At 39.4% G+C, this 14,542-nt stretch overlaps 2 protein-coding genes and 1 long non-coding RNA gene across 5 annotated transcripts in view; 1 reads left to right on the top strand and 2 right to left on the bottom strand.

Annotated features, from left to right (window-relative positions):
• Window positions 1–1,343, bottom strand: part of CPB2 (carboxypeptidase B2) — a 56,623-nt gene extending 55,280 nt beyond the window's left edge. The window contains exon 1 of the mRNA XM_019753549.3: window positions 1,186–1,343. Within this exon, the coding sequence (XP_019609108.3) occupies window positions 1,186–1,259 (74 nt within the window). The 5' untranslated portion in view covers window positions 1,260–1,343. The remainder of the gene's footprint in view (window positions 1–1,185) is intronic.
• A 187-nt stretch (window positions 1,344–1,530) lies between these two features.
• Window positions 1,531–14,542, top strand: part of LOC141571067 (uncharacterized) — a 30,604-nt gene continuing 17,592 nt past the window's right edge. The window contains exon 1 of the long non-coding RNA XR_012495585.2: window positions 1,531–1,662. This is a non-coding gene — a long non-coding RNA (uncharacterized LOC141571067). The remainder of the gene's footprint in view (window positions 1,663–14,542) is intronic.
• Window positions 10,795–14,542, bottom strand: part of LCP1 (lymphocyte cytosolic protein 1) — a 90,435-nt gene continuing 86,687 nt past the window's right edge. For all 3 annotated transcript variants that reach the window (XM_019753558.3, XM_019753557.3, XM_074329980.2), the window contains exon 16: window positions 10,795–12,634. In XM_019753558.3, the coding sequence (XP_019609117.2) occupies window positions 12,502–12,634 (133 nt within the window). In that variant the 3' untranslated portion in view covers window positions 10,795–12,501. The remainder of the gene's footprint in view (window positions 12,635–14,542) is intronic.

Below are 14,542 nucleotides of genomic sequence, written 5' to 3' on the forward strand. Positions count from 1 at the left end.
TCACTGTCTGCAGTACCAGGTTGGATACATTGCTATCACCCTTCCTCCTCCCCTCTCACTCACCGTAAATTAAAGCCAATCACAAAGTTATGGGATATTAGCGCTGGCAAGGACCTTAGAAATCAGAGTCATCTAATTCATTGATCAAACATAGAGATATAAGTCATCGATGTTTCTAGCAATTTGACTCCTGTGCCACTTCAACAACAGTCATTATTTGGTGATGGAATTTGTTGCTTGACACTTGACAATCATATTGAACAAAAAAGAATCAACCAACTGTAGCTAGTTAGTCCAGTGATGATGTGCAAACACAGCTTCAGGCTTACCAGTCAACCTCTATTGTCTTAAATGCTCTTTATGACTCAGAAAAATTTTTCTGGTAAAATTTTCCCTGTCCCTGGTATGTCTCTTATCTCTTTGCTACTCACTAACATGGGGAGAGGAATCTGTCTCAGAAATATTTGAAGGAGAAAAGGATCATAAAATCAAACAAAGGAAAACATAAAATAATTTCCAAGGAAACAATATATATATATTTTAAGAAGCCTAACCATTGACTAGTTAATCAATTATAATATTACACACAGCCAAGAACTATTTTCGCCATGTATTATATATACTAGAGCATGAGTTCGTTTGTTCTTCTAAGTGCTTAATAGTAGAAAATCTTAAGGGAATGACTCTATGAAGCAAAATAAGAATTAGATACGTTCATGTAGCTGTTCTTATAACACAACTATTCTTCCTTTTACATTCCATGATGAATATTTATGCATAACCCAGACCTCCTTGATACCTTGACCCTCTTCTCCCTCCTATGTTCCATGTACAAGAAAAAAATAAATTATCTATAGTTAATATATTTTATATTTGTTAGGGTGTAAATAATTACTTTTTATAAAAGTTACTATTTCTTCCATCTCCATAGCCACTGAATATACATATCATCCAGGGTCCTCCCAGTAATAAAACTAGAGTGAGATAAGAAATAAAACAGACCTTAGATCTAGTGAGATCCTTATACTGAAATTTACTATTTGTCCGGGCAACACGGAAAGTTTCTGAAAGAGCTGACCTTCAAACTTTAACGTTTGCTCCCCAGTCCAGTGCACTGACTAGATTCCATGTGGGGCAAGCAAGTGGGGAAATGGCCCACCACCCTCTAGGATCCCATTCGGGTACCTCTGAAATGCGAAGACATGGTGCTCACAGAAGAAGATGGTGGCTACAAGGACTCCAAAGCTATAAAACTTCATCGCAACAGTGTTTTTTGGAAAAACAAAATTCTCTGAAGAGAAGGGTCCCAACAGCTGGTTACGTAAGAGCTTTCTTTACACAGTGGTTAAAATATAATGGCATGTTTCCCCTCATATGTGTAATCAATCAACTTAGCTTCCATTTCCACTCAGAAAAAGAAAGTATGATGAGAGTTGTTGTTCTTGGTTTAGACTATCTAGAAAATATTTAACTTCTCAGGGACGATGAGGCCAAAACTAAAAGGATAGCAAGGTAGTAAGAATGTGTTGGGTTTGTTGGAGAGCCATAGCCGTAGAGTAGTAACTAATGGATCATGAGCCATGTGGAGGGATGTCTCTAGTGGAGTTCTAAAAAGGTCTTCCCTTGTCTCTGTCTTTTTCAACTTAGATGAAGACATAGAAGGTGAGTTTCTCAAATTTGTGGCTGATACAAGGATGAAAAGGAGAGATTGTGTGGAGGATTACAGAATCTCCATTCAAAAAGATTTTTCCTTGTCCATATGGAATGATGGGCCCACTCCTAAGAGGATAGGAATACAATGTTGTGGGAAGCTCAACAGTAAAGAAATCAGAGCAGTAAAGAAATCAGATTGCTTTAAGTCATGCTTATTTAGGGAAGATCACCATAATAGTCATTATCTAAATCAAGGCTCTTGGGTATAAGCCCTGACCTTTTTATTTTTCTTATAATGCAACTGCTTGATTTAAGATTTGATTGCCAAGACATCCACTGCAAAGATGGCTATTTGAAATAAACACCTTGCCAGCCATAGGGCTAGGTGAAGAGCTAGGCCACCTACTGAGGCTGCTTTGTTCTAGAGATATTGGTTGATTTCAATACTTGACTATTTGGGCTACTTGTTTTCTCTTTTCCTGTGCTTTAAGTCCATGCTCTTATGTTTTAAATTCACCAGTAAAGAGTGAGCCTGAGAAACCCTTGGCCCCCACCTTCAACCTCAATAAAAGCAGAAGTCTAGGCCCAGGTGGGGTGGGCTGGCTCTCTCTCTCTCTCACCCCCTCAGTGACCTCATTGTGTGGCCCCCAGGTGTGCAGTGTAATTTTCAGGTCTTATAAGTAAACTTGTATCTTTTCAAAGTTTCCTGGTAGATACTGCTGAAGGGTGTCTTGGAATCATAAGAACCACAAGGACTAGTTAGCCACAACATTGGTTATTGTTAGGCTGAGACCGGCATGAAACAGCCCACGACACATCATTCTGAGGGTGGCACCGTATAACATTTTTGTCTGGTACGAGGCCATATTTACCATCTGTGAGGATGGGGACCAGGTACACTCCCTCCATTTCTACTCATAAATGCTTTTGAATGTTCTTGAGATCAGGGCAGGCAAATTTGCAAAATATATTAACCTCTCCACAATGGACTTCTGAGAAGGAAAGGATATTTTAAACCTTGGTCTCTTCGAGATTCAAAACTATTGAAACATATTTAATCCAGCAAAGTGACCTCCACTGAAACTACCTTTTATATAAGAAAGAGAATAAAAGAAAATACATATGTATCTGCTTATTGGTGGAGAAAGTTACAGCAGAAGGATAGATCAGAAGTCAATGAGATTGGTTACCTACAGGAGATGGGTAGAAAACTGAGTGGAAAAGATGGGGGAATAAGAATAGAGTAGAAAAGATGGGGAGAGGGACCCTTCTTTGAGTAAATCTTTTTGAATACTTCTGAATTTTAGAAGCATGTTAATTTTTCCACATACTAGAAACATACAAGTAAATAAAATGAATACAAACAAAAACAAATGAATTTAATTGTGTTTCAAATGAATAACCTAGCCACCCTGAAGGGGGGCAGGAGCACTAATCCAAGTGACTTTTACCTTTTTTTCCTTTTTAAAATTTTGTCAATTTTTGTGCTATTTATTTTGTATTTGATATTTCCTCTCTGGGTTTACATTTCTTCTTGCTGAAGCAATCTTTTAAAAGTTCCTTTAGTGAAGATCTGTTGGTGGTAAATTCTATTATGCTCTGTAGGGCTAATAATAACTTTATTCTGCCCTCATTTTCAAATACTGGTTTAGCTGAAAGTAATATTCTAGTGTGGCAAGTCTGCCATTGTCTTCTGGCATCTGCTGTGGTATGATGGGCATCTGCTGTCCAAGTGATTATTCTTCTGCAAGTCAGCTGTCCTGTCTGCTCAATGACGTTAAGGGATTATCCTTGTCTTTGATGTTCCCCAGATCCATTACTGTGGTCTAGATGTGGATTTATTTTTTTTATTATCTTGCTTGGTACATAGAATCTATTTTTGATCTGAGGATTTAGATATTTGTTCAATTTTGGAATGTCATTTGATTATTTCTTCAGTCATTGTATCTCTGTTACTCCCTTTTCGGGGCTCCCTTCATTGTTCCTTGACCTACCCTCCATGTCTTGTAACTTTCCTTCATGTTTTTAAAAATCATAGTTTTTGTCTCTGTCTGCTGAGTTCTGGGTTTCTCAGCACTATCTTCAAATTCACTAACTCACTCTGTGTCTACTTTAGACTTCAAAGTCAATTGAGGTAGTTTTTTGTAAATTATTATTTCAATAACCATATAATTTTTTCAACTTTTATAACAGGTCATTTTTCACATTTATCATTTTGTTTTTATGTATTTTAAAATATTTTATTGTTTCATTTTTTTATGGATATGGTTCCTTCAGAGCTGTTGCTGAGAATCCTCAAATGCTTATTTCAAAGTCTGTGTCAGACTGCTCTAGAAGATTAATTATATTTGGGGTGAATTCGAGCTCTGAGTGCTGATTTTGTTGGCTGCCTTTCTTAGCATTTGATTTCTTTTGTGATTTGGAAACTTAGTTTGCAGGCTCATTTTGAAGGCTTTCGTTTCCTTTTCTATCCTTTTCCTTCTATGCTCACTTCTCTCTGTTTTGCACGTGCCTCCAAGCCCCCTCTGGGCTTCCAATCAAGAACCGGTGTTTGGAGTTTCTATGCTATGAGAATATTGTGGCTTTCAAAGACCCAGTCACAAGGCAGGGATCACTTGACTTAGTTACTGGCTTAGTTCTCCTGGTTTAGTTACTCCTCTGTCTCCTACAGACCAACAGCTATTTAAAAACCAGGCCTAGGCAGTAGTGGACAGTATCTTTTTAAAACTGAGGTACCTAGAGTGAAATGCACAGATCTTAACTATGCCATTAGATTCATTCTGAAAAATATGTATACTTGAGTAACCCACACCCCTATCAAGGTATAGAAAATTTCCATCACTTCAGAAAATTCCCTCAAATCCCTCCCAATCAATTCTCCCCTTACTCTAGCAGCAACTGTTCTGATTATATCACCTGGATTAATTTTGCCTGTCCTAAAACTTCATGGAATCATATATTGTCCTAGTCACTTCAGGCTGCTACAACAAAAATACAACAGACTGGGTGGCTTAAACAATAAACATTTATTTTCCACAGTTCTGGAAGGTGGGAAGTCTGAGATCAAGGCACAGATTCAGTCTCTGGTGAGGACATGCTTCCTGGTTCAAAGATGGCCATCTTCTTGCTGAATCCTCACATGGCAGAAAGAAAATGAAAGAGTTCTCTGTGGTCTCTTTTATAAGGGTTTTAATCCCACCCATGAGGGATCCACCATCATGACCTAATCACATCCAAAGGTCCCACTTCCAAACACCACTCCACTGGGGATTAGTTGCCACATATGAATGAGGGGCAAGAGTAGGGGACACACACATTCAGTACATATGGCATGCGCTCTTTTGTGTCAGGTTTCTTTTGCTCAGCATGTTCTAAAAATTCTTTCATGTTGTTGCATGTGCCAACAATTGATTCCTTTTTATTGCTAAGTCATATAACACTATTTGTTTATCCATTTTCCTGTTAATGGACATCTGGGATATTTTCAGTTTGGGCTATTATAAATATAATGGAACTGCTATGAATATATTTGTAAAAGCTTTTTTTGTAGACAAGTGTTTCATTCCTCTTACATAAATATCTAAGAATGGAATTGCTAGGTAATGCAAATATTTTGTTTTATAAGCAACTATTATATTACTTTCCAAGGTGATTGTACCATTTCACACTCCCACCAACAATACATTAGGTTTTCAGTTGGGTCGCATCCTTGTTGGTATTCGATACAGTTTTTTTTTTCATTTTAGCCATGGTAGCGTGTGATGGTATCTAATTTTGGTTTCAATTTACATTTCCATGATGACTAATGATGTTAAGAATCTTTTCTGTGCTCATTGGCACATGTGTGTGTATGTGTGTGTGTATGTTTTCAAATTGTTTGCGTGATTTTTAAATCAGATTGCTCATCTTATTATTGATTTGTAGCAGTTATTTATATATTCTGGACATCAGTCCTTTGTCAGATAGCAGTATTATAAATATATCTTCCTCTGGGAAGTGTCTGTTGAACTTTTTTGACCATTTTGAAAAATTCAGTTGTTTTATGTTTTTACTATAACTTGTGGGAATTCTTAATATATTCTGGATACAACTCCCTTGTCAGATACATGTTTTGTGAATGTCTTTTGCCATTTTTTGCCTTGCCCACTTTTTATTGGTGTCTTTTGAAGAGCAGGTGTTTTTAATTTTGTTGAGTCCAATTTATCTTTTTTTTTCTTTAATGGATAGTATTTTGTGTGTTTTGTCTAAGAAATTTTTGACTAATTCTAGGTCATGGAAATATTATTCTTGAAACTTTATAGTTTGGATTTTCACTTTTCGGTTTATGATTCATCTCAAATTAATTTTTGTATATGGTATGAGGTAAAGATTGAGGTGCTTTAGTTTTCCTTATGGTCATTCAGTTGTTCCACCACCATTTGCTGAAAAAGCTTTCCTTTTCCCATGGAATCACTTTGTCATCTTTGTGAAAAATCAATAGACTCTATAAGTGTGAATCTGTACCAAAAAGTTTGCAGTGATTTTTTTTTCTAATAGCAATAACTAGAAAAGTTCTGTGTTTTATGTAACTCTTTTTTTCTCTTTGTGCTTCAGTTTTGAACACTATTGATCTGGCTTCAAGTTCACTTACTGTTTTCCCTGCCATTGCAATTTGCTGATAAGTCTGTTGAATGAATTCTTCATTTCTGTATCATATTTTCATGTCTGACTTGTAGTTGGATTTTTAAAAAAATTTTTGTCTCACCGCTGCATTACCTTATCTTTCATGCATGTTGTCCACAGCCAGTTTCTGCATCTAGTTCTTTCAAAGAAGGAAAGAAATGGAGACAAATTTCTTTCCTCATTCTTCGTCTGTCCTTGACATTTCTTATTTTGATGCCTCTTGTGGGGTTACAGCTGATGGCCAAGAACACAAAAGTTTGATCAGACGGACTCCACCCCTAGCAAATATCTTAGCTTCCTGGAGGTGCAGTTTCTTCTTCTGAAAAATGAGGTTAAAAATAACCTACCTCAGAGGGCTGCTGTGAGGAGTCAGTGGGATAACATTTAAAAGTAACTGGCAGAAACAGGGGTTCAATAGATCCCATTCATATTAAAAAGATAAATCAGGAAGGGAGCTGACAGGGGCCAAAATGTCTGCCCAGAGCCATGCCTAGCTCATCATGACCTTGGGGACAACTGGTCCTCTTCCTCTGCTCCTCCCAGAGAGCGAGGGGATGAGCCACTGCCCCAGAAGGCAATCTAGTCCTGGGGATTTATCTGATTGAATTATGGCCCCTGGGATCCAGCTAATTTGTACTTTTGTTATCCAGCTAAATTGGACTGTTAGGGGGCAAAAATAATCTGGTGTTTCTTCAAGAGCCCTAACTCTGTGCCTTAAGAAGATGGCCTCCCCTTTAAGGAGTGCTCTGTTTTGCCTTTTTCTCACTTGTGGGTGAGGGGGAGCCCGAGGATAAGGGCAAATGCCACTGCAGCCTTGATTGGCCTGACTTGGATATGCAGCTCAGGCTTATTGTTAGGTAAGCACTGAGAAAGTCGATCAATAATGACGTTTTATTATGAGTTCAGGTGCAGCTCAATTTACAAGTCTTCAAAATCATTTGGCCATGAAAGCTACGTAATCTTGGAAGGTCGAAGACACATAATTGGTAAATGTTATTATCCCTCTGCACATTCTCTCTCCTGTTTATTCATTGAGAGTGAAGCAGTTTTATAATTTGCACAAAGGTTTGATGTATCTGGCCCCTTGTGTTTTCCTCCCTGGGAAGAATGGTGCCATCTCAGAATCCACTGAGGAGGGGGATTTGAAGCTTGAAAGCAGAGAACTCTTTCCAAGGTTCCGATTCCCTTGCTTTGGCTAGCAAGATGGAGACTTGGGACACCAAGAGGGTTACATGGCACCCAGACAGGCAAACGCTTATTGACTGGATGGTTAAATTGTGAAGCAAGGTTTGCCTTTGGAAATTTCCATCCCTTCATTCCCCCTTTCTAAATTGCCACTCCCTCTTGTTGGTCTCTCCACTTTTTAGGATGCTTTACCCTGTCCTGCGCTTTGAAGAGTACCTCAGCCTATAGGCCACCCATTCTCAAATTTGACTGCATGTTAGAGTCACGTAGGGAACTTTTAAATATCCAGCTGCCCTGGTTGCACCTCAGATCAAATAAGTATATCAGAACTTGGAGGGAGGGAATGGGCATTAGCATTTTTTTAAAGCTCCTGAGATGATTTTCATGTGAAGACAGGGTTGAGAACAGCTCATCTGAACTAGTGCTTCTCCAAGGGTGGTCTGTGAGTCATGGAGTCTCCTAGGATGTTTGTGGAAAATGCAGACTCTTGGGCACACCAGCCCTATAGGCACTGAATCTCAAGGAGAGATCTGGGAAATGTGTGTTTTAACAAGCTCACCAGGTGGTAGTTGTTTAAATGGAACTCCCTAATTCTGACATACCAAATAATATAAAACTACCATTTTGCCATCCTGTCCCTGATTTGTTAGTGGTAAGATAGCGGGTATTAACTAGACTATGTTTTTATGCCTCACATATGGTGGGTTATTAAATATATGTAGACTTTAGACAAGAGAAAACATTTACACATTTTTTAATCACCCATGCATAGACTCAATTGGTAAACTCTGCGTCATGCGGGGACTCTGGTCCCACTCTCCACATAAGAATGCAGGATATGGTGAGGCCAAAAAAGAACACCCATGGAGCCACAGATAGGGGATTCATACCACTATATTCTCGCTGGCGGCTGGTTGGAGACACAGGAAGCAGAAGCCACACGATCCTCAATCCACCGTCCGCTTCTCTGCCAACCAACCAACCCCTTGCCAGTTGCAATCCGCGCTTGCTAGCTCAGCCACGGCAGTTATATTAGTGACTAATGGCTAACTGGTTACAGCTGATGGCCAACTAGTCACAGCTGATGGCCATCTACTACCCGAGCCAGCACCTTTCCATGTGAGGCCGAGAGCCTGGAAACTGCTCTCTGGGACTCTGTCCCCACACGCTGTCTTTCAGAAAACGAGGAGGACACTTAGTAAAAGCAGTCTTTGGCAGCTGAAAGTTTAATTACTGGAATTTTATTGGGAAACTGTCAAAGTGACTAGATTTCACAAGATGATCAGTCAACGCTGTTAACTTGTTCTGAGTATTAGTTGTGACTTCTGGATCATGAGACTGGCAGGAATGTACTGGGCAAAACAAAGTCAAATTCGCTAAGAAAGAACTGCCAGCATTTAATCCAAGTGACCAAAGGTCAGAACAAAACTTTCGTGAATCCTTTATTAGAGTTAATTTTTCCCCTGAGCTCCCAAATTGTATTTACAAATTTGTTATAGCATTTATCACATTCTGTTTCTTGTTACGTTTTGTGTGTGTGTGTGTGTGTGTGTGTGTGTGTGTGTATGCACATTGTCTTCTTGCTGGATTAACATGCTTCATTAGACAATAAATGGAGAAGTTGGGATCAGCTTGAGGGGCTGCCCCAGCTCAAGGCTCTTTGTTAAATAATTTGAGGAAATTAAGAGGATCTATGTTTTACTATCCAATGTTCAATACCTTTGCAAGGGCAAAAACTTGATAAGTACCTGTCAAATTAAAATTAACGTTCTGTGCACAAGAAGTGAGTATAATGTTACTCACTGTGGTCTTAGTTGCTGTGGCAAACTATTTAAACAGCTTAAATATTTATAAGCTACTGGTTAAATACAGTGTGGCACACTCATACAATAGAATACTAAGCACCTGTTGAAAAAATTGAAGTGGGTCTATAGGGAGCAATCTCCAAGATATGATGTTAAGTGAAAAAAGTAAGACTCAGAATGATGTGTATAGTATGCTAATATTTGTTATAAAAAGGTGTATGTGTGTGTGTGTGTGTGTGTGTATAATATGTGCAGGGAATATTTCTATAAGGATACACAAAAAATTGGTAACAGTAGTTGCTGACTAGGAGGGGAACTGGAGGACTGGGACAGGGGTAGTGGTGGGTTGATAACATAGCTCTCTAGAGAGTAAAATAAAAACCCTATTTGTAGAGTTTGATTGTATCTGCGATGTAATTTCAAGTGAACAATGGTTTAAAAATAGGCTCACAAAATTGGCTTCAGTACGTTGATATGAGCCAGCTTCAAACACCACTGGACACTGGGGGTGGGAAGGGGGCCTACCTTCCATTGTAGACCCTTTGGCACAATTTGAATTTCTAATGCTGTACTTGGACTATATAAAATATAGCAATAAACTTTTACATTTAGAAAAATAATCATGCTTAGATTGCTGTGTTCCTTTATCCTTCTCTTCTTCAAGAGAGTCTGGTTTCTTTCCTTGAGAGTAGTTATCCTGCTATCCTGAGTATGTTCAGTGTAGTCTTGCACAAAAAACACTATTTGTAACTTCTAGATATGTAGGGGAGGCAGTTACCTCCTAAGTGTAGAAGTTGCAGGACTGTTCTGACCAGGAAAACGCCATCACCAAAAAGCTGCTGCTGAAGCCAGGACGCAGAGCTTAAGCACAGAAGCCCAGCTTCCTGGCGGCTGTGGGCGTATGTGGCGCCTCTGCAGGTCAGAACCAAGTAGATGCTTTTCTGTCACAGCAGCCCACCAGAGAGGAAGCGGGTCACAGCAGAATTCCTCAGCATACCTCCCTCCCCCCACTCTGTTCTCCCACCCCGACCTGCCAAAGTCAGGCCCAGACAGGCTAGCAAGGAGACCTCTGGCACTACCCCCCCAAAGATACCTTCTCAAATCACTCCAGAAGCCGTTGTGCATCAATCCCCAACTCAGGCTTTTGTTCACAACTGGGTTCAATGTGTTTCTGAGAATATTTTGTCTCAACTTTAATTTTGGCCTCGCCTTTGTCGAACTAACTTCAATTTACTCTTCAGTTTTCAGCCAAAATAGTTCTCCTTAGATTGTTTCCTCTGTTATAAGCTCCAGTCTCACGTTGTCTTATTAATCACTTAGCACACCTGTCAGTTTATTTATTTAACACCCTCTTTTCTGATTGGCCGAGCGCAATGCCTGTGTCATTTATGGGCATATTCCCAAAACCCTGCTCAGTGCCTGGCACGTATTAGGCACTCAATGCATGTTGGCTGAATGAATTAGTAAGTTACGAAACCTTCAAAGGACATCCAATATAAGGAACATTTTATTTGGAGAGATCTTGAACATTATTTTATCTTCATTTTCCACTAAGGCAGTAACATTCTTCCTGGAGGCAGACGGAGGAGAATCACTCGAGGCTACGTTAAGTGCGGATTAAGACAAAGCCAGCCACTTTGCATTCAGATACTGCAGAAATACAGGTTATGGGTAGGGAGAAGCCACATACTGGCTTCCTGAGACTACTGCCAAGTTGCAGATGCAGGGCGATGCATTTCAATTGCTTTGAAAAATGGCTAAGTTCCATGACATGCCACCCCTGAAGAAGATGCCTCATTGGTGAGCCCTTTTAGCACGATAGATAAAGTCTACTGTTGGTTTACAATGCTCTGTTGCTTTTTAGCCTTTGGTAGATTTTCATGGAAATTGCATATTCTGTTATGGCTGCTTAAATTCACACTGTTCCTCTGGTTTTGTTTTGGAATTCTTTAAATAGCCAGTGAATTAGCTCTTCGTAAAGCAACTCAGGTAATTCTTATCCAGCTTGACATCTGACTAGGTAGGGCTAGGTTTTGTGTGTGTGTGTGTGTGTGTGTGTGTGTGTGTGTGTGTGTGTGTGTGTGAGAGAGAGAGAGAGAGATGGGGCGGTGGCAATGAGGTGGGGCCTGTTTATTGGCACATATTGCCCCCTGGGAGTTTGGGGGTGGTAAAAAGCTTCTACAGTACCAAAAATGTAAACGTTGATAATATGGCCCGGCAGCAATCAGATACACTAAAATCTAAGAGCAAATGAAGGCAAAGCAGATTGTTCCCAGTCACCAGATATTTAGCCATTCCACAATAACCAGGCCTAATATGCCGGACTGAATACTAAGAGTCCGCACCAAAGGACCGCTGCTTTGTTACGGCTCCACACTGCCCCCTCGTGGTTTGCTGCTCAATTACACACTCCTTGGATCTAACCAAGAGTTAAGAATCTTCCTGAAGGCGCAGTATTCAAGGTGTTACAGGTGGTCTGAGCCCAAATCCTGGGTATAAAAACAGAAGATTTCCTATTTGATGATAAAACAAAAACTGATAACATGTGGGAAGACAGTTCTGAGGAAAAGCCAGAGACACTTTGGGACACAACAGCCTGACTGATTTGTTAATACTCCAAAGGGCTCAGAGATAAGGATGGCCTACAGAGGTAGGCTAGAGAAGGCATAGTTCTGAGAGGGTGGAGAGCAATGTCATAGGGAGATGGAGTGTAGGAGAAGGACAAAAAGAGAGGTTTGTCATATATCAAATGTTGGCCTCCAGAAACAGGCTTCAGGACTGGTTTGATGATCCCCTCTGGTGGCCCTCACCTTACAAAAACGCAGCCACAGTAAGCTTGTTTGAAAGATTACGTTAAAATTAATAACACAGCAGCTTCTATACTTGACTAATGGCAGCAAGCAGGAACAGTGTCTGGAAAATAAGTTTTTTTTTTCTCTAGCTTTCCAAAGAAGCAATAAATTCAATGATAAAAAAATATTTGTAAAAGATTGAGTCTTCTGCAAAGAAGGAAACACTTTTTGTCAAATACAGGAGAGGCTACCTGGATGAATAAGCATACACGTTTTGGAATCTTGTATAATGTCACCAAGTTGAAAACTTTGGAATGGCTTGAATTGTTTCCGTGCTTCCTGGGAGCATATATAGCTGAGCAGTCAGGAATGAGTGTGTCACCTCCAGCCTCACCCACTGGGCCTTACACTCTCTTCATTCCTTTCCCCATGAGGCAAGCAAACACTGTCATGACCATTTTGGGGTTCACTTCAACCAGGTCTTCTGGAAGGGCATATACTCTTGCTCCAATTTTTCGAGCCATAGAGATGGCATACCTTAAAGGGAAAAAAGAGGAAGAATGAGGAGAGCCAGAGCAACAAAAGTATAAAGGGGTGCCCTCAGGATCATAGTTATAGTCATTTTATATACTGTATACTACGCTATACTATGTACAACACCCCAGGTATGACTAGAGCCAGTCACTGGCATCCTCCCACTTTTGTGGGCAAATCTTGGCCCCACAAAGCTCCTGACTCCATCAGACTTGCTGTCTAGCCTATGGAATTTATTGTCTGTCCTAGAGATCTTCTTAGCTCTTGCCACTTTTGATGCCTATACAATGAGTATTGTCTTGGGTTATATAGCAGCAGAAAAAGTCATCAAAACGAACAAGAATGTGTGCTAGGAAAAGTTTGCAGACTATATTTCAACTACAGAAACATATTTACAAGGAAAAAAAGGGAAACACATCTGTAAATACTTGGACTTTCCATATCAACTCTTTCATTCCTTGTCCCATTCCAACACACACACACACACACACACACACACACACACACACACACATATGTTGCTATAATACTAGAATAACCAGAGTATTATATTACACATTTTTCACATAAAATAATCATAGCTATATTAGAACATTTGTTTTTTATTTATAGTTATATGAAGATAATTTTTATTAGTTGTAATCTATTTTCAAATGAGCCCATATTATTACCCATCAGTTCTTCCATTGACTTCATTTATTATCTAGTAACTTCTTACAATGACTACTCCAGAGGTTCTCCATTCCACCTAAGACCCCATCACTCCCTCTGCTCCCCTAAACTAACTTTACTCTTACTTTATGGATCAAATTAAAAGAGCATCAGGCTAGAGTAATCCCCATTCTTTCTCCTTATCCATCTCTCAACCACTTCCTATATATTCATTATTAATGAAATAAAATGTATTTTTCATTATAATATAGAAAGGGAAAATTGTTCAAAAATTAGGAAATAGAGCTTCAAAAAATCAGTCATAACATTGCCACCACAAGCATTTTTAGAATTTTGTATAATTCCTTTTACCCGTTTTTTAAGTAATTGTGTATCTTGACCTTACCGGACAGCGTTTAGGAGCCAGGGCTCTAAAGTCAAACTTTGAATCTTAGCAGAATCATTTAATTGCTGTAAAACCGTGGGCAAGTTCCTTAAAACTAATCACATCCCTCGTGAACCTCTAGCCTCAAGGTCTTTTTTTATTTTTTATTTTTTTAAATTTCTGGGTCTTCATACATGCTATTTCCTCTATTTGGAGTATTCGTCTTACATCCTTCACCTGTCTAGCTCCTCCTTACTTGTCCTTCTGATCCCTCTCAGCATCGATGTTATTTGCTCAGGACAGCTTTAGTTTTCTTCCTGTCCCCTTCATAGCACCCTGTACTCCCCCTTATATACCACCCATCACACATTATTGTAATTTGTCATGTAATTATTTATCTTCTCTCCATTAGATTGTGCTAAATACCAGCATAGCAGAAACATGGGTTCCCACTTTTCCAATTGGGAACAGAGGGAAGGGCACTGTTAGGCTATACCGGGCTGCAAAATAAAATGTATACAAGTGGACACTTCAGTCAATGTTGCTCAAGCAGTAGTTCGCCGTAATCAGAAGTGTCTGGACGTTGATGGTAAACACTTTGAGCACCTCTTGTAATTGCAGAAGTCAAACATGACTTGTATTCATCTTTTGTTATTGGTATATATTGAGTATTACAATTTTAATAGTTTTTTTCCTTTCTTAAAATGTGTATACATTTTTTCACACCCTTTGTGGAACATATATATCAGGGCTGCTGGGCACTAATGACTTGTTAACTCTGAACCTGTGTTATGGGTTGAATTGTTTCTCCCCAAAAATGTATGTGGAAACTCTATCCCCTAGCCCCTCAGATTCTGATCTCATTTGGAAATAGG

This window comes from Rhinolophus sinicus, chromosome 16 (genome assembly GCF_057876585.1).
Source record: "Rhinolophus sinicus isolate RSI-liver-muscle chromosome 16, RSI-T2T, whole genome shotgun sequence".
Taxonomy (NCBI): Eukaryota; Metazoa; Chordata; class Mammalia; order Chiroptera; family Rhinolophidae; genus Rhinolophus; species Rhinolophus sinicus.